General features: G+C 39.2%; 1 protein-coding gene across 1 annotated transcript in view; it reads right to left on the reverse strand.

Moving 5' to 3' along the window:
- The window catches only part of PRKAR2B (protein kinase cAMP-dependent type II regulatory subunit beta), a 103,271-nt gene extending 82,424 nt beyond the window's left edge, over window positions 1-20,847 (reverse strand). The window contains exon 1 of the mRNA XM_029927229.1: window positions 20,449-20,847. Within this exon, the coding sequence (XP_029783089.1) occupies window positions 20,449-20,755 (307 nt within the window). The 5' untranslated portion in view covers window positions 20,756-20,847. The remainder of the gene's footprint in view (window positions 1-20,448) is intronic.
- Between the last annotated feature and the right edge of the window lie 6 nt (window positions 20,848-20,853).

Below are 20,853 nucleotides of genomic sequence, written 5' to 3' on the forward strand. Positions count from 1 at the left end.
TCTATTAGTTGCCTTTTCTAGTAATACACACGTTCTGTTAACTGTCTAAATAAAAGGTTCTGGAAATTATGTAAATTGAGACTATGTTAGCTAATTATTTTTGACACAGTAAACACTTAGCTCAGAATGGATTAATTTCTCTTAGGCTTCTGTTTCAAAAATTTAAAGAGAAGTAAGTCTCACCCTTGAACCAAGCAAGAACTAACATTTTTAAGAAAGACTGACAGCAAAAAAGCAAATAAACAACAAAACCTGAAATATTTTGCAAATTAACCTAACAGACACAATTTCAAACTCTCTTACACGTTGAATTCCTGACACTGAGAAGGACCGCTTATTTTCTGTATTTTTGTCAAAGGATGATGAGACCTGGCCACATTTGCAAGTCCTCAGAGATACTCGTAGCTGCTGCGATTCTGTGAGTCTCTGAGTTGATTGCTAAACACACTGGTGCCCAAGAACACACTGGGACTAGGCCTTTACAGGGGCTCTTGGGTACGAGGATAAAACCACACTCGGAGGGAATGCTCCAAAGCTTCCCAGTCCTGGTCTTGAGGAGACACAGATTATGAGCCATGTACTCTCCAAGCACTTGTGATCGGACATAATGGGAACTGTCTGAGGGGCAGGCATTTGGGGAACCAATTTTCTTCTTCCTTTCTGATTAGACAGCATGAGATCAGGTGTCCAGCCCACCTAGACATGTAGAGCATGGCTGGAGACAGGGGAGAGGAGGAGGAAATATGACACTTGAGCTTTTAGAAAGTGCCAGCTTGAAGGACCACTAAAAAGATGTACATTTTTGTTCTTGCTATTCATACACCAATCTCCTCAAAATATAACTGACATTTGAAAATACCAAGATGATAAACTAGAACTATTACAGTAGGAAAATAAACCACTCCTACTTACGTTTGCTTATGAATGAATTCAATTCTCAACTTTTTAATTCATGAAAACTTTACCCAAAATGTCCTCTTAGGAACAGAAAACAAGTTTCAACGAGGAGAGTCTTAAGGTTGCTAAGCTCATAAAATTACACATACAACAGATGCACTGACAATGCTGAGAGAATGCTGAAAGGTTCCCAAACATCTTTAGGATTCTAAAATGTGGGCTCAAGAAGAGAAGACAGAGAGAGAGGCCACTGTCAAAACTACATAAATTCAATCTCCGCTTCTGTGTGTACTGAAACTGTCTCTTCTAAACCTATGTGATCAAATACGCACAAAGGGCATTGTGGAGACTAATGGTCTGTTGGTAAGAGTGAACAATCGAGGGGCACCAGGGTGGCTCAGACCATGGTTTCAGTTCAGGCCATGATCTCATAGTTTGTGAGTCTGAGCCTTGAGTCAGGATCTTTACTGACAGTGCAGAACCTACTTGGGATTCTCTCTATCCCTCTCTCTCTGCTCCTCCCCAACTCATGCACACTCTTACTGTCTCTTGCTTTCTCTCATAATAAATAAACTTTAAAAAGAAATTTTTTAAGAAGTAAACAATGCAGACTAGACTACTAATAATACCAGGAAAGCCCAAAGCTACAAGAGCTCTAAGTGTCACATATCCATAAAGTCACAAAAAAAAATCCCCAAAAACCCCAACCCACAAAAAACACAAAAAACCAGACTGAGGGGTGCCTGGGTGGCTCAGTCGGCTAAGCCTCCGACTTCAACTCAGGTCATGATCTCATGTTCGTGCCCGCATCAGGCGCTGTGCTGACAGCTCAGAGCCTGGAGCCTGCTTCCAATTCTGTGTCTCCCTCTCTCTCTGTCCCTCCCTTGCTCATGTTCTGTCGCTGTCTCAAAATAAATAAAAACATTAAAAAAAAAAAAGACTGGGAAAGGAGTAATTAAGAAAAAGTAAAATGAAGACCAACCGAGAAAATAATCAGAGGCTATGATCAAGCCTGTCAAATAAAGGTAAAGTTTTAAAAAATACATTCAAACCCTCCCCCATGACTTCACAGAATGAACATGTCCCTGCTATTCCAATATACGGCTCAGATATCACTTCCAAAGCGTCTCTGTGAACACCCAGTGCAAAGTAGCCCCTCCGGTTCCTCTCAAGAGCTCCTCCCAGAGCTCAAAGTGCTATTTCAAGGCATCTAGGGTATCATATTTATTGTCAGCTTCTTCCCCCACTAGTCTGCAGGCTCTGTGAGCACAGGGTCCTTCCTTGTGTGTCTGCTTCACTACTATATCCCCAGAGTCTAAAACACTGTTGGAAATAAATTAGGTTCAACAAATAGTGAATGAATGAACAGTGTCAGTAGAAGTTACCATAACAGAGGGGCTTCCGGACACCTAACCAATTTATAGACAAATATAAATGATATTCATACAAGTATTAAATGTGTGAAACCTGGGGGCGCCTGGATGGCTCAGTTAATTAAGCGTCTGACTTCATTTTGGCTCAGAATATATCTCAGAGTTAGTGAATTCAAGCCCCACATTGCATACAGCACTGTGCTGACAGTGCTGAACCTGCCTGGGATTCTGTCTTCCTATTTCACTGCCCTTCCTCTGTACATGCATGTACTCGTGCACTCTCTCTCTCAAAAATAAATAAACTTAAAAAATATTTTGTGAAACCTGTAAGTTAAGATACAGGATTGGATGAAAATACAAAATACACTTAAAAATAGTAGAGCTTGGGTGGCTCAGTCGGTTGGGCATCTAACTTCAACTCAGGTCATGATCTCATGGTTCTTGGGTTCAAGTCCCGCAACGGGCTCTGTGCTGACAGCTCAGAACCTGGAGCCTGCTTTGGATTCTGTGTCTCCTTCTCTCTCTGCCCCTCCCCCACTCACGCTGTCTGTCTGTCTGTCTCTCTCTCGAAAATAAATAAACATGAAAAAAAATTTTTAAAAAAACAGTAGAGCTTAACTAACCTTTGGCTTTTTCTACAAGGAGCAAAAAGCATTCATTTATGCCTCATAATTATGAAAATGTAACCCAGATGTTAGTGTCCAACAGAAATAATGAAAAATTTCACAAGATAATCAGTGTAGAAAACACTGGCACTTTTTAATTAAAATGTGGAAAACAACTTCAAGAGCATCCATGTTTCCAATTTTAAAAAAGTCAAGGTGAAATTAACATACAGTGAAATGCACAATCTGATGAATTTTTACAAACATATACATGTATGTTCCCAACACTCCAATCAAGACATAAACATTTCGCCTAGCTGGCTCAGTCGATAGAATTTGCAATTCTTGATCTCAGGACTGTAAGTTCAAGCCACACATTGGGTGTAGAGATTACTTAAAAATAAAATCTTAAAAAAAAAAAAAAAGACAAACATTTCCAGGCACCGTGAGCCTCTTTACACAGTCAATCATCACTACCCCACAGGAAGCTACCATTAGGGCTTTTATCACCACAGTTTGGCTTTGCCTGGCTTTGAATTTCACATAAACATGAGGTTTAGGGGGCACCCAGGTGGCTCAGTCAGTTAAGTGGCTGACTCTTGACCTGGGCTCAGGTCATAATCTCTCTGTTGTGAGACAGAGCCCTGTGTCAGGCTCACCCTGAGCATGGGTGAAGCCTGAGATTCTCTCTCCCTCTCCCTCTCCCCTGCTTGTACACAGTCTCTCTCTCTCTAAAACAAAACAAAACAAAACAAAAAACCAAAAACAAAAACCTGAGCGTCATTCTAGCTGTTGAAAGGATCAATAATTTGTTCTTCTATATTGCTGAGGGTATTGCATTGTATAAATACATCATAATTTGTTTACCCATTCTCTTGCTGATGGGCATTTGGGTTGTTTCCAGTTTGGGTTGTTTTGAATAAAGTGTCTATAAATATTTATATACAAGCCTTTTTGTGAACATATGTGTTTATATCTCTTGAGTAAATGCCTAGTGTGGATTGCTGGGTCATAGGTGGGAAATGTTTAACTTTATAAAAAACCCACAGTTTTCCTAAGTGTACCATTATGCATTCTTACAGGCAATATAAGAGAGTTCTAGTTACTCCACATCTTTACCAACGTGGGGTATGTCTACTTATTTTAGCCATTCTTGTGTGTGTTGTGGCTTTTTTTTAAATGTTTATTTATTTTGAGAGAGAGCATGCGTGAGTATGAGCACAGCAGCAGGAAAGGAGCAGAGAGAGAGGGACAGAGTACCTCAAGCAGGCTCTGTGCAGCCAGCACAGAGCAAGCTTGGGGCTCAAACCCACAAACTGCAAGATCATGACCTGAGCTGAAACCAAGAGTCAGATGCCTAACTGACTGAGCCACCCAGGCACCCCAGTGTGTGCTGTGGTTTTAACTTTCATATCCTAGATAACTAAAAATCCCAAGCACCATCCTATGTGCTTATTGACCATTCTGATGTCTTCTTCATTAAACTGGCAAAGTCTTTTAACTCGGTTTGATTACGGGCTTTTCGTTCTTTTTACAGTTCGTTTTATATGTATTTTCAGTAATGACAGGATATACTAGAATGTATATGTACAGAATGACAGAATGTACTAGAAAAAAAACCCTAGTTATAAGAACAAAAAGTGATAAGTTACTTAGAAATAAAACTAAGAAAAGATAGGAAAATCGTTTTTGGAGAAAACAGAATGAATGGAGATGTATCATGTTCGTGTACAGTAAGACTCAATATTGTTAAAATGTCTTTTCTCCCCAAATTTTTTTATAAATCAAGTACAACTCCAAGAAAACTCCAAAATAAAGTTTTTCACAAAATTTAAAAAGCTTCTCCTAAAAGATCTATGAAATAATAAAAACCTATGAATAAACAATTCTGAAGGAAGATAAGGTGGAAGTTACCATACATCAAGACCATACATATAAAGTCATATTAACTCAGAGGTATTGATGAAATGATAGAAAAACCAACAGAATTGAATAAAGATGTTAAGTACACTCACATATATATGTTTATTTTATTTTATGTATTTTTTTAAAGAAAGAGAGGGTGCAAGTGAGTGAGGGGCAGAGAGAGAATCCCAGGAGGAACAGGGAGAGAAAGAAAGAGAGAGAAGGAGAGGGACAGGGAGAGGGAGAAGGAGAGGGGGAGAAGTCAGGCTCACTCAAAGTAGGGCTCATGTCTACCCAAAGCAGAGGTGTTCACCAGATGCAGGGCTCATGCTCACACTACGTGAGGCTCAATCTCACCCAAAGCAGGGCTCGAACTCACCCGGTGTAGAATTCGAACTCACGAACTGTGAGATCATGACCTGAGCCAAAGTAAGATGCCTAACCTACTAAGCCACTCAGGTGCCCCATTCACGTATACATGGAAAACTGATATTCAAAAATCAGCGGGGAGGGGAGAAGTCAATAAATGATGCATATTCTATTTATTTTTTTAAGATTTTATTTTTAGGTAATCTTTACACTCAATGCGGGGCTTGAACCCACAACCCCAAGACCAAGAGCCACATGTTCCTCTGACTGAGCCAGCTAGGTGCACCTATGATGTGTATTTTTAAAAATCCAATGAAATTCCCATCTCAAACCATACAGAAATAAATTATCACTGGATTAAATCCTTAGGTATGAAACTCAACTTAAAATTTATAAATGAAGAAGCTTAAAATTAAGAAATTCTGCTCAACCAAAATTACCACAAAACAACATGAAAAGACAAGCTCAAGGCTGTGAGAAGATTTTTCTAATGCAAGTTACCAACAAAGGATTAGTAACCAGAACATGGAGGAGGAGGAGGTTCAGGGGGAGGTAGAGGAGGAAGAGGAGGGAGAAAAAGAGGAAGAGGAAGAAGAATGGAAGGAAAGAAGGAAGAATGAAAGAAATCTTCTTGTAAATCAAAAAGGAAAACATAATTAATAGGATGAAAAAAAATGGCACAGAATAAAAAAAATCTTGCACAGAAGAGAAACTACAAACATGGTCCAGGGACATAATAAAAAGATGCCCAGCGTTACTAGTAATCAGAAAAAAGTAAATTTAATTCACAATGAGATGCTAACATCCCTCCTGGGGTTAGCTTGTTAAAGTCGGACAAAAACAAATGTTAGCTAGAATGTGAGTGAGGGTCAGAAACCCTTCCACTCTACTGCGTGTAAAGTGGTGTGAACATGACAGTCTGAGGTGGTTAGAGCTGTGGACCTCATACAACCAGCCTTTCCACACTTAAGTACCTACCCTACAGCAGCAGTCCTCAAAATTTTGGTCTCAAAACCTCCTTCCACTCTTAAAAATTATTTGCTATCATCAATTATATATCCACTGATAACTGTTGTACTAGAAATTAAAACCGATAAATTTAAAAATATTTAAAACTACCAACAAGACAATTACATTATTATAAACAACTATTTTTATGGAAAATAACTATTTTCCAAAATAAAATTTAGTAAAAGGAATGACTGTTTTACATTTTTGCAAATCTAATATAACAGAAGATAATTAGGTTCTCATATCTGATTCTACCTTTAGATGTGTTATAATATCATACATCACGTACCCTTTGAAAACCTCTGCTATACCCGTATGACAGAATGAGTGGCAGGGGAAAGCAAAGAACATTTGTTATAGTTTTCACCCCACAGACCCTCTGAAAAGATCTAAGATTGCAAGGGAAATGATTCTTCAAGGAGTCCCCAGAGCACACTTTGAAATCCACCTTTAAAACTCTAGTACATGCGCCTAACACACACACACACACACACACACACACACACACACACACGTTTGCTACAGCATTGTAATAACACCCCAAGTATTTATTAAAGACTAGATAAAGCTTCTATTTACACAAAAGTATACTACATAGCAGTCTAAATAAGAAATAAAATTAAAAGAATAATGAACTTGGGGCACCTAGGTGGCTCAGTCAGTTAAGCGTCTGACTTCAGCTTAGGTCATGATCTCATAATTCCTGAGTTGGAACCCGGAGTCAGGCTCTGTGCTGAAAGTGCAGGGCCTGGAGACTGCTTCGGATTCTGTGTCTCCCTCTCTCTGCCACTCCCCCACTCTTGCTATCTCTGTCTCTCAAAAATAAAAATGTTAAAAAAATTTTTTCTCAAATAATGAACTAAAGCTACACAAATCAATATAACATCATCTCAAAAACTATTCTCAAAAAAACAGTGGAAAATTATAATTTACATAAATGAAACTTTTATAAGTGGCATAATTTATATAGACTTTGAAAATATGCAAAACAGCACTACTTCTCAGCTATGAATAAATGCCTATGTAATAATATAAATATTAAAATATGCATAGAAAATATAAATACTAAATTTATCACAGTGGTGGGGATCTATGGGAAAGACAGTTAAGAAAATGGAATAAAAAAGGAGTACCCAAGGGACTCCAACACGTTTTCTTAAAAGAAAAAGCCTCAAAAAAAAAGCCTTACGTGTACAATTGTTAAAATTTGTTAAAGCTAGGAGACGAGTTCCGTGAGTGTTCCTTACTCGTCTCTGTTCCTTTCAGTATATTGGAAATCTTTCACAATTTGAAAAAAGGAAAAAATGTTCACTCTACTTAGTTTCGGCAGATAAAAATCTCTCAAATAAGTTCTGACACTTATTTGAGACCCAACCAAATTAGTACACGTTGTATTTTTTTAACTTAATTATCTCCGACTTACAAAAACTGTATACATTAAGATGTACAACTTGAGGTTTTGATGTATGCACTGTGAAAAGCCACAATCAAGCTAAATGACTTCTCCATCACCTCTACATAGTTATTTACCAGCATGTGTGTCAAAAGTTACCTAACCTCTATACTCTAAGCAAATTTCATGCATACAATTCAGTATTGGTAACTATCATCACTCTGCTGCACAGCTCATCTCCAGAACTCATTCATCTTTCATTAACTGAAATTTTATATCCTTCTAATGCTAAACATAGTCTTAAAATATTTTACATAGAATCTCCCTTATACAAATGAGTTTTTGTTAGAACTCAAACACTGAAATACCTTTGGGACTCTTTTTTAAGGGATTATAAGGAAATTATCTTAAGGTCTTATGAATCAGGAGTCCTAATAATTGCCTTATTGATAAACTGTCATTAGTGATAATCAAATAGGAAATCAAAGACCTGTGAACAATTCCATGTAAAAACAAAGGTATCTAAAACAATGGTCTTTTTTTTCCTTCTAAAAATATATTAAGATAGCAATGTGTAATGGAGTACAGAATTACAGGTTTTCAGAATAAAACATTTTAATGTAAAACGTAGGGAGGCAGAAATTTGTCCCACCATGAGCTTATTTTCATTAACATTATGACATGAGTAAACAGCAACAAGCTGTCAATTTAATATAACTATTTTTCCCAATTAATTTATATTTCCGGCACATATTTGTATTTTTACTATAGGCATCTGCCTCATTTAAATCAAGTGACTATTTTCAATACTCCTACCTACATTTTCCTAAGATGGTTTAAAATGACTTGTGGAAACCTAAATGAAACTATAAATTTGGGAGAAGTTTACACACAAATTTATTTATTCTACCAGTTAAATACTGATTCTCAAGGGAGGGGATGGTGTGAAAATAAAGCAAAGCTTTATGCCGCTACTTTTTTAGTTGTTTTTTTTTTTTAAGCCTGACTATTTACCTTGCATTTCAATGGAATTAAAGGGCTTGAGATTTAAAGGAGCATGGGCTTTTTAAAAGTCTGAAACACTTTGCTAAATAATGTAAAGACTTCTTTTATACTTTTCACTAATAACTTTTTTAAAAAGTGCTATTAGTATACTGCCTTAAATGAAATCTCTATTTTGTCACATTTCCAGTCAAACTTCATTTTTAAAACTGTCCTGTTATCACTGACTTCTAAATGTCACCTCTTCTTTCCATCACTCTCCCTCCCTCTAACATACCTGCATGTAATGCTTAGTAAATACACCAAACACTGTTAACTCATTCCATTCTTACAACAATCCTCTCTGGTGAGTACTATCATTATTCCCATTTTACAGACCAGGAAACTGAGTTACAGAAAGGAACTTGCTCAAGGTGCCAAAAGTTACAAATGGCAGAGCCAGGATTCAAATCCAAACTCCATGCCAAAGTAAGTTATGTTTGTTTGTTTTAATTTCTGTTTGTTTCTGATTTTTCACGTCACTACTTTAAATTTTCAGCAACTAAATGCAATCTGTTTTCCATAAACTACTAGATTTATGAAATGTGAGAGGCGCCTGGGTGACTCCGTTGGTTAAGTGTCTGATGGTTCAGGCTCTGGTGGTGATCTCACAGTTCGTGGGTTCAAGCCCCTGTGCCGACAGCTCAGAGCCTGGAGCCTGCTCACTTGCTCACTCTCTCTCACGCACGCACTTTCTCTCTCTCTCTCTCTCTCTCTCTCTCTCTCTCTCTCAAAAATAAACATTAAAAAAAAGAAAGAAAGAAATGTGAAGCAGAGCAAAAGGGGCTCTCCTGACCATATTTATTACATTAGTGGAGGGGAAAAAATGACATGGTAGTGCAGGAAATAACTGAGGCAGAAAATAACATTTTCAGTTTAAGACGAAATTATCTGGAGGTGCCTGAAGAACCAGTCAGTGGAGGTGGCTGGTAAGGAGGCAGACAGGTCAATCTGAATCTCAAAGACAGGGGAGGTTGGTGCAGGTGCTGGAGGAAAAGTTGGAGGCAAAATGAGCCTTGGGGGTGGGCAAGATTCTGGCAGTGAAGGTAGTAGGAATGCTGAGGAATGGCAGAGAGATAAGAAATGGACAAAGCAGGTTCAGGGCCACAGACAAGTTTCGGAGTTAGCATGGGGCTCTTGTAAGCAGAAGCACTGACATGGAGGTCTGGGTGGGTCGGAATGTGTCTGGATTAGAAACCTACTACAAATCTTTACAAAGAAAAAGCCTGCATGCCTGTGCTCTCTGCATTTTGCAGTGACCAAATATCAGGCAGAAATATAATACAGCCTCATCTTTAAATGAAGTATAAATCTATGAAACTGAAAATAGGCTATGAAATGAAAACATTTTAAAATGCATTATTGTAAAGGATTATTAGGAGACTATCTTAGGGGCGCCTGAGTGGTTCAGTCTGTTAAGCGTCCAACTCTTAGTTTCAGCTCAGGTCATGATCTCACAGTTAGTGAGTTTGAGCCGTACATCCGGCTCTGTGCTGACAATATGCAGCCTGCTTCGGTTGGGATCCTCTCTCCCCCTCTCTGTCTGCCCTTCCCCCACTCATTCTCTTTCTCTCTCTCTCTCTCTCTCTCTCTCTCTCTCTCTCTCTCTCTCAAAAATGAATAAACTTTAAAAGATGAGATTTAAAAAACTTTTTTTAATGTGTATTTACTTTTGAGAGAGAGAGAGAGCAAGAGGGGGAGGTGCAGAGAGAGAAGTAGACACAGAATCTGAAGCAGGCTCCAGGCTCTGAGCTGTCAGCAGACACAGGGCTCAAACTCATAGACTGCAAGTTCATGACCTGAGCCAAAGTTGGATGCTTAACTGACTGAGCCACCCAGGCTCCCCAAAGACTATTTTACATGTTTACATGCCCTAAAAAGGTTTCAATCACTTTAGAAATACACTTTTATGGACATTTACTATTCAACTGAGGTTAATTTAAGATACATAGTAGCACCTACTACGGGCAGGAGCATATCTATGTTTCCTACCTGCCTGTGGCAAGGGCACCTCAAAACTAGAGAGCTTACTGTGATGTAGGGCCTATTCATCCAGCCATTCTGATAGCATTAATGTCAAACAGAGAATCTTGCACTTGCAAAGATCATTGGTGAGGGTGAAATGTATATTAGCCTCTGGAGAAAGAGTGGGATTTGGCAGAAAGTTATAGAGGACTGAGCTCTAAGAACCAAAAAAATTACTCATATAGGAATATTTGGCTACATCAGGTTTGCAGTGTATTGAGTGTCTCTAAATGTTGTGGTGGTGTTTTCCTTTTTTATTTTATCTTTTGGGGATGCAAGTGAGTGAGGGGCAGAGAGAGAGAATCCCATGAAGGGTAGAGAGACAGTGAGAGAGTGAGAGTGAGAGTGAGAGTGAGAGAGAGAGAGAGAGAGAGAAGTGGGCCCCGCCTGAAAATGGGACTCATGTTTTTCCTTTTTACCTGAGGTAGGGCCGGAACTCACAAATCATGAGATCATGACCTGAGCCGACATCAGACGCTTAATGCCAGCCATGTAAGCACCCTGGTGTTTTCCGTTTAAAGGCTGTATTTTATTTACTACTTACTAGATAGTTACAAAAGAACTGCCTTTCCTTCATGTCTTTCTTACAGTTAAAATTTATTTAATAGGTAATACAAGCAAATCATAAACATCTTTTCAGTTACTAAAAAGAAGGTATTAAAAAGTCTCCCACCTGACCAACTGTCATCTCCAGAGATTTCCCTCCTGAGACAGTCTTTGCAATGGCATTCTATTTCTTTAAACTGTTTAAACATTGATTTTCTTCTAGTCCTGACTGGCACGTCCATGATTTAGTAATGCTTAACTAAACACCTGTAATAGGATGGCTCTCTTGTCACATCCCCAAAATGCACCAAGAATGCAAGTACTCTACAGTTAGGTTGGACTTCAAGATGCAGAGAGGACGACAGGTTATAAAAAAAAAAAAAAAAAAAAAAAAAAAGGCTGGATTTTATTTCCTTTTCATAAAATAGGAGTTTCTTCTCTTTTCTACCAAACTTCTATTGAGTCCAACAATTAACTTATCTAATGAATGTCTATTAAAATACACACACACACACACACACACACACACACAGACCCTACTACCTTCATGTCCTTTATAATGTAGAAGCTTAAATCAGGAGAGTAAAGTTGATCACAGCCACCTTATACATTAACAGACTATCAAGTTAAGTTGTGGTCTCCAAAATGGTTCATGCAACCCCAAGGAAGAACATAAGGCAATCCTTTGGCTTGAAGAAAAAAATTAGGACTTGTTTACAATACTTTTGACTTCTTCCTTTCAAAGTTTATACTGTGAGATGCTTTATCATGTACAAAATAAGTTAAATACTGGCATCTGTATAGCATTTATAAAGACATGTTGGGAGTGCATGCTCAAATACATTCTTCTAGTGAGAGTATATAATCAAAAAGTTTTGAGAATTCGGGGAGCCTGGGTGGCTCAGCCGGTTAGGTGTCTGACTTCGGCTCAGCTTATGATCTAGTAGTTCTGGGGTTGGAGCCCTGGATCAGGCTCCTGCTGACAGCTCGGAGCCTGGAGCCTGTTTCAGATTCTGTGTCTCCCTCTCTCTCTGCCCCTCCGCTGCTTATGCTCTCACTCCCTCGCTCCTTCTCTCAAAAATAAATAAAGAACATTAATAAAAAAATAAATTAAAAACTGTTTCGAGAATTAAATAGCTCAGTATATCAGGTGTTCATTTTTTTTAATGTTTATTTACTTTTTGAGACAGAGAGACAGAGACAGAGTGTGAGTGGAGGAGGGGCAGAGAGGGAGAGGGAAATGCAGAATCTGAGGCAGTCTCCAGGCTCTGAGCTGTCAGCATAGAGCCCAATGCATGCTCGAACCCTCAGACCATGAGATCATGACCTGAGCCACATCAGACGCTTAACTGACTGAGCCACCAAGGCACCCCTTAGGTGGTCATTTCTAAAAGTAAATATTTTATCAAGTTTCTAAAAGTATATGAAGTGATCATTTTAATGACAGAGAAAACAATTGTAAGAGGACAGATCAATACTTGGCTAGACTGTCAATTTTTAGACTTAAAAGTAGATGGCTTATTTTTTGGTATGTGGTTCTTTTCAACCATGTTCCTGCTATAAGAGTTCTTGAAAATTAAGTGTACCATGGTTAAGGAGACAGGCTCTGAATTCACAATGTCAAGTTCAAATCCTGACTCCATCACTTCAGGGAGGCCTAAATGGTAAACGGTACATGTGTAAATCGTCTTATTCATTGTCTGGCACTTCAACAGCCAAAAATGTTAACAATTATAGTTAAATAAAAAGAGCATCATTTAACAAACATTAGCTTTAGTAACAGAAAAGAAACAGCTGAGTTATGTTTTAATTCAGCATAATTAAACATCTTTTGGAAAGATGTTTTTTGGGTCCAACTGAAATGCATTAAAAATTTTTTTTTAACATTTATTCATTTTTTTGAGAGACAGAGAGAGACAGAACATGAGTGGGGGAGGAACAGAGAGAGAGAGAGAGACAGAGTGAGGGAGACACAGAATCTGAAGCAGGCTCCAGGCTCTGAACTGACAAGCACAGAGCCCGATGTGGGGCTCGAACCTACGAACCATGAGATCATGACCTGAGCCGAAGTCGGATGCTTAAATGACTGAGACCCAAGCACCCCTGGTCCAACTGAAATATATTTAAACAAAGGGAAACCTATGCCTTTTTTTTTAAATCAAAACAAACAAACAAAACAAAACAAAAAACAACTGAGTATCACTCCCATGAACTATCTTGTCTTGGAACAGCTAAAATGTAAATTAAACAATGTCAGTCCCTAGCCAAACGGATACGGGAATAACTATATACAGTAAAGACTATATACAGTACATCTTCTGGGCTTCAATTTTATGTGGAACATGTGCTTACATTTTTGACCTTTTGTCTTTTTTTTTTTTTTAATTCAGAACCATTTTTAAACATCGGCAACTGGAATGATTTTTTTTTAAGTTTCCAAACATATTACGTTACACATGGCAGTGCCTATTGCTGAAACATTTATAAATGTTACACCAACTGTGTTTACAGTTCTGATTTTTTTAGATTGTTTTGTTTTCATATAAGCCATGACCTGAAAAATTTAGCTCAAATTCTTTCCACAAAATAATTACATAATGGAACAGTCTGAGTCATTCTGAATTTCCGGAACACAAAACTCGCTCCCATAGGATAGAGACAGTGAAGTCGAGTTTTTATGACTGACTGCACCGTGACTAGAAGGTACGGGCTGATAAGACTGGAAGGACTATAAGAACAGGACCAAGAACGTGGTGATTATAATTCACTCAACTGAGAAAAACTATTGCACGTTTTCTTTTCCATTGTCTGTCCTTAAGCAACTGACACAAAAATAAAGTCTAATAGTAATTTCACTGCAGCGAAAAAAAAAATCAAAGAACAAAATAACTGGTAATTCTGAAGGCAAGAGTACAAAAATACTTCTCTTTAGCCTCACCTTTTAAATCTTAACTATCACCTTGGTAGAAAAAAGGATTTATAATATGTAAGTTAATGTATGTAGCACACAAAATATAAGGGATAGTTCTATGAACAAGAAGGCCAAAATCAACTAAATTGGGGTAAGGAAATGACTGCAGTCAGTGCAGAGCTCCAACATGGGGCTCAAACTCCCGAACCATGACTTCCTGACCTGAGCCAAAGTAGGACGCTTAACTGACTGAGCTACCCAGGTGCCCCACAAAAGGACTGTTTCTTTAGAGAAGTCCAGAGATGGTCAACTTAAAAAAATAATCATTTATTTTTTTCTTTGAGACAAAAAAAAAAAAAGGAGTTCGCACTCAATCAATATTCCTGCAGTGAGTAAATGAGAGAATGAACACAGCATCCTACCTTCTAATTTTCATACATTCCTTCTCCTAACAGGTCACCCCAGGTCCCAGCCCCTTTCTGGTATCCTACCACTGTGGACACCACTCTGACAGGCCCTGTGGTCAGTCACTCAATCTCCTTGGTAGGCCCCTACATCTACCATAGGCCTTCTCTAACTGCTACTACCCACTTTACATGACTTTCTTAACAGGTCACAAATAAGCCTCCCACTGAAGAATTCAAAGGTCTCTTGTCAGCATTTACACAGTTTAAAAAGAAACACATTTAGTTTTCTTGAGGCAGCTAGGAACAAAATCTTGACAGCTGGAAATTTACTGGAGCCAAGGAGATGAGATTTGCAACTATACTGCAATAATAATAACCGTTAAATATTTACTGCATCCCACCCAGACACAGCACATCCCTAAATGCAACCTCAATTAAAAAGCTTACAAGTGTCATACATTAAATAATGACTGAATAGTTTGATCTTTAAGACAAGAGGCAGATTAAAATACTCTTCAATTTTTGTTCAGGTATATTCCTTCTGTGCTCTCTTTGGACAAGTATAAATTAGTCAAAGAACCTTACACAAATCCCAGCTGATTTTACTCTGCTCTTCCTCCCTCCTTCCCTCCCTTTTCCCTGAGCCTAACATAACAAAGGGGTAAGAGTTTGAGAAAAGACACTATTTCAAGTCCTCTGATTTCCCAATTTCAAACCCTCAAGCATCCACTTATTACTACTATTAAAATGAATGATTTTCCCTGTTCTACTCTGAAAATCACGAACTCAAAATATTTTTTAATTTTAAATCTTCTCTGTTATTGTTTTATGCTCGTAACTAAAAAATTGCATCAATATTTTTGCCATGGTCATGAATGCTGTAATTTCAATTTCAGGGGGATTTAAAAGTACCTAATAAATGTAAAATGTGCCGTGTAAATTTCTAATAGCCAAAGGCCATAAAGTCTCATTAATTTAAAATTCTGGAGCTTTTAACTACAAATTATGAGTTGAAAGGATGTGGGTTTTATTACTGTGCAACATAACCTCACATTAAATCCCAAGTGGAACTGCCACGTAAGCTCATTTCCTACTTCATTTCTCTGAAAAGTGCAAACACTAGATTCATTTCCACAAAACACAATGAAACTGCTATTCTGCAAGAAGTTTACACGTCTGTAAGACTTCATGGTAATGAGATCATTTGTCTTACATGGAGAACAATGCTTGCTATGTGCACTGTCCTGAGGGACCTTATAAATATTAATCCATTTATCCTCCAACAACCTTATGAGGTGAGTACTACTACTGTGATTACATTATATGCTTAGCACAGTGCTTCATATGTGAAAGAAAATAAGTGCTGTCAGACTTTCATGAGCACTTTTAAACGAATTAAATGTATTGAAGAGGTGATGAAGAACTAACAATTGGCTGCTCTGTCTCATAATCACCTTTAGCAACCACAGAGAGAGTGGGTTCTTAAATAAGGACACAGAGATAAAAGTGAGCCTAATACATCAGCCAAAGCAACAATTCATTAAACCTATGATTACTCTCTACATGTTCCTGTCAGGCCGAGAAGTCAATAGGTGGAAGTGGTTTTTTATTCCCATTATGAGCACAGTGAAGAAAATTTTCACAGAAGGCTCTTAGGAAGCCCATATACGTATGTAGAAATTTGTTCTCTTCATCTTCTCCCACCACCATGAGCTCCAACGTGCCAATATTTTGCATCATTTTAAGGATCTCTTGTAAATTCCCCATACTCCCCTTAACTTGTAAAAAAAACGTAGTAGATACTATTGTCCAATAAAGATTTGACACAAGTCAGAGTTCAGAGGATTAAGTCATGCTTTTAAATCGTGAATTTCTATTTATATATCTTAACATGCTTGCTTTATAAGATATTCTATATTTTTGGCTTGTGTATCCACTTTGAACTCTAGATTTTTCTTCTAAAATATGGAAAATTCGTCTTCTATATTTTGTATAGTAGTTTATTTTTCTCCCAGACTGACTGATCTTCATGTACCCATAAGCAATTTTTTTCTGTCCACTTGTCAATTTATAGGAATAATTTGGGATTCTATTTACTTCATTTTATAATTCCAGCAATTTCACTGAAGAAATTATTGAGCACCCAGTGATGCCTACATGAAACCATTAATTATCACAGATTCCACTCCAAGTTGGTACTGTTCCAACTCTACGGCCTACTGTAAATCCTTTTAATATATTCTAAGCCTGGGGATACTACCCTTTCAGAAGCAACATGCCATGCTTTAGCTGCTTTCTGTAGGACGGGAAAGAGGGAGGCAGTCTCCATTACAGCTTCTTTAAAGACTTTGAGTTCCCCAGAAGGGTTATTACCATACGCCATTATCTTTCTAACTCCTAAAGGTTGCCCTTTTATCCAGAATTGAAAGCAAACTGAAAGTAACAGAAGTAATAAATCAAAAAAACAGGAGGGGAATGGGAGAGCTACCAGCAGAGAGAGGGATCCTTCAGAAAGGCAGGAAAGTAGATCACCTTCACCCATCTGACCATTTGGTCTAGTGCTATCAATGGCCAGGCTACCAGACTCTACCAGACTCTGACTCACTTCTTTCAATCATCACACTAAAGTCAAGGTCACATGCTCGATCCCTACCTGAGTCGAATGGGAAGCGCCTCATTGTCAGAAGTCTGCCCAACCTCTCATAAATACCATCACTTGACTTAAAGAAATTCATGAGAGTGGGTATGAACCAATCCAGGCAAATGCATCACCATTACTGGAAAAATAACCAGGAAAACCTGATTCGTGAGTCAGTCCATTATACAAATTTCATTTAGGAAGAACTCTCTGATGGTCTTGGGTCAGACAGATGTTGAGTAAGAAACCACACTCTGCCACTTACTAGTTCCATGTGTAATCCTGGACACGTTCATTTATCACAGCCTTATAGATAAAACATATCCAGGGTCTCGTAGAGTCTGACACAAAAGAGATGTTCACGTGATGCTGGCCCCAGCCCCTTCCAGAGATAAAACCTGGGAATTAAGAGAAGGAAGGAGGCAGATGCACCAGTGTTTCAATCTTGGTTCTGTAGCACTTTAGCTGTGAAACACTGGGCAAGTGGTGGCCTCTTCTTTCTCATATAACTGGGATAATAACTCAAAGTATTTAGATAATGCCTAGCACACAGCAAACACCATTATAAGTGGTGGCTACTTCTGTAAATGTTAGTAAGACAAAGACATTATTATCATCACTATCTGTTGATCAGTGTTTCTCACAGTGTGTTCAGAGAACTATGGATATAAGAATGACCTAGATGGTCGGTTTAAAAAAAAACCCAACCTATTAAAACCTTTCCAAGAACAGTGCCAGGTATTTCATTTCTGGATCAAACTTCCTTGAGATGCATACTAAAATTTAAGAATGAGCAACCCAGTTGGTCTTGTGCTGGGTCGCAGTAAATTAAGACGCTCCAGCTAGTACTTATTCCTCACTATGCTAGGAGAATTACCTGGTACCTGATGTTTTTCTATTTTGGAAATCTTTTGTACCTAAACATTAAATTGATAGGCTCACTCCTGTTATTTTTTTCCCCCCAATGGTACTATTTTGACTTTTTCTCCCACTCCAGCCAGGGGTTAGCAAACTATGGCCTTGGTCTGTGGCCAATTTTGGACAACCTCAACCACCAGGAGATGAGTGTTTAAAATGTTGTTTAAAAAAAAAATAAAAAAGAATATTCAAGGGAGACCATGTGTTGTTCGGGGAGCCTAAAATATTTACTGTCTATCCCTTTACAAAAACATTTGTCGACCCCTGGTAGTATATAGCTTTTTTTAAACTGCAGATCTCAACACAAATTACATGCTTAAAAAATAGTAATAATAAGAGAGAATTAATTAAAATAGAAGATATTCTAGTAGATACATTCTAATGCACCTAACAGAGGGAAGTACCATTGCCAAAGTTTTTGTTATACACTTATGCGTGTGTGTGTGTGTGTGTGTGTGTGTGTATCAGATACTGATGAAATTGTATTTCGCTGTGGTCGAAAAGTAATTTTAAAGTCCTTGAGGGTAGGGGTGGGAAATAAATAGTGCAACTGGTTAATGAGCATTCATTAAAACTCACACAGAGTAATTTTTACAATAAAGGTGCCTTGGAGAACATAAAAAATCATATAAAATGATCCCTGCTGCTAAGAAGTTAATGGCTTATTCATTACAAAATGGTAATAAAATCAGTTTTGTGTACCATGTACATTGTTATAAGAAGAAAATGGAATCATCAGTCCAAAGCATTAAAAGCATCATACTAGAAAGAAAATATTTTAGTTATACTAATCTATCATCTCAAACATATATAGGTTTTTTACCACCTTTCCTTAATTCCTAGTTTCCTCCAATCTGGGAAACGAGTAATTTTTTTTCTCCTTTGTGTGTTTGCATCCATGTGTCAGGAGCATAAAAGAAAATGCCTCTGCCCTTTCCGTGTCATCCATTTTTGGCTTCTTCTCTATTTAAAATATGCCTTCTTTTACCTTTTTCTTGTTTCTAGCAAGAAAAGCATTTGATTAAATTCTTGTGCAAAAAGAACAATGAAGACTTATCCCCAGAAACACTAAAAAGTCCAAAATTAAAATTGTTAAGGTAACAATTTTTCTTTTTCTCTTCATAAAACATAAATTTCCACGGGATTTGTGGTTGTTTTGGACAAGCTAAAAATACGTTAATTTTATAACACATTTGGACAAATTTGCAAAGAAAAGAAACACCTTCCTAGGAACATACTCCAAGAAATAACACTTTTAAACGTTTTCATTATATGGAATACACTGCAGACACACAAACCACAAGCAGTGTAAATAAATACACACTGATGCAATGCTGAAATGCAGGTTTGTCTTACACCACAAAGAGAAAACACTTCCACACCGCGGTATTTTAGCTCGGGATGCCATAAAGAAGGGATTTAGGCATGTAGTGTAAATTCAGGAGGATGTAAATGTGTGTGTCTGTGTCCGTGTGTGTTAGGGAAAGAGGGTTGTAAGCAGAAGGGGTGGGACTTGTCAGGAGCAGCTATTTGAGAAAATTCCTCTTTCTTTCCCATTCATTCTTTCTAGCTCGTCTGGCACAGTCCTTACAATTACTCACTGGCTTTTCATGCTAAAGACGACCAACACGCTTTCAGAACTTCCTACAGTGTTTTTCACATACTTTTTTTTTTCTTTTCAAAAAAGGCACCAAATCATTGAATATTTGTTTTAAATAAAAAGTAAACCATTAGCCGGGCTCCTCATTCCGAAGACCCCATGAGTTGCGGGCTATACAGGATCCTTTGTTGTGCGTCCAAAAAAAAACACAACGCGGCACTGGTAAATTGGAAAAGAACAGATTACTCTGTTTCCAAGAATGTCAAAGTCATTACCATAAATTTCATTCTGCCCCAGTGGGTGCAATTCCATGCTCCTTCAGTGAACCGGTGGTCCTAAAGGCAGCAAAGCCAATCCAATTGGATACCCCTCGCCTTTCCTCTTTGGGCACCCCATTAACAATTGTAAGGGCTGCAAGAGGATGCCAAGTGGGCCGGTTTCCTTCACGCACAAAGGTATCCGTCCAGCGAAATCTCTCCAACCACAGTGAAAGTTCTTTCAGATGCCCACCCCGCATCGGCCCGTCCTGTGCCAGCGAGCCCCGGACGAGAGGGGGCAGCTGGGCAGAGAGCCGTCACCTTTCAGCTCCCCACTCCTGAGGAGGGGACGAGGGGGAGGGCACGACACGAAAGCAGAGGAGGAAGGTGGGCGAGTGGGAGAGACAGAAATGGATGCTGAGGGGGTGGGCGAGATGGGAAGGTAGGTTAGGTGGAGAACGCCGGGAGAGGCGGGTGGGCAGAGCTGCGGGATTCTAGAGCGGAGGGGAACGGCACGGAGGGCGGGGGCGCGCAGGGGGGTCGGGTTCTCACCGTTGAACGCCCCGGTGTCCGCGGCCTCCTCCTCCTCCTCCTCCTCCCCGTTCTCGGAGTCGGTGTGCATGGGCTCCTCGGCGAAGTTGACTCCCTTGCTGGGGGTGCCGCCCCCGGCGGCGCCCGCGTCCCCCCAGGTCCTGCCCTCATGGCCGAAGCGCGCGGCGCCTTTGCGCTCGTTCTCCTGCTGCAGGCGCGTGAAGTGCTGCAGCGCGAACTCCAGCAGGTCCGCGGGCTGGTGCCTCAGCACCTCCACCGTGAAGCCCTGCAGCAGCTCCGTCAGTCCCGCGGGGATCTCGATGCTCATCCTGACTGCCGGGCGGCGGGCGCCTGGGCGCCGCCCTCGCCGCCTCCCCGGACCGGCCTGCGACCCCGCGGCCGCCAAGCTAACGCGGACGGCGCTGG

This window comes from Suricata suricatta, chromosome 2 (genome assembly GCF_006229205.1).
Source record: "Suricata suricatta isolate VVHF042 chromosome 2, meerkat_22Aug2017_6uvM2_HiC, whole genome shotgun sequence".
Lineage (NCBI taxonomy): Eukaryota > Metazoa > Chordata > Mammalia > Carnivora > Herpestidae > Suricata > Suricata suricatta.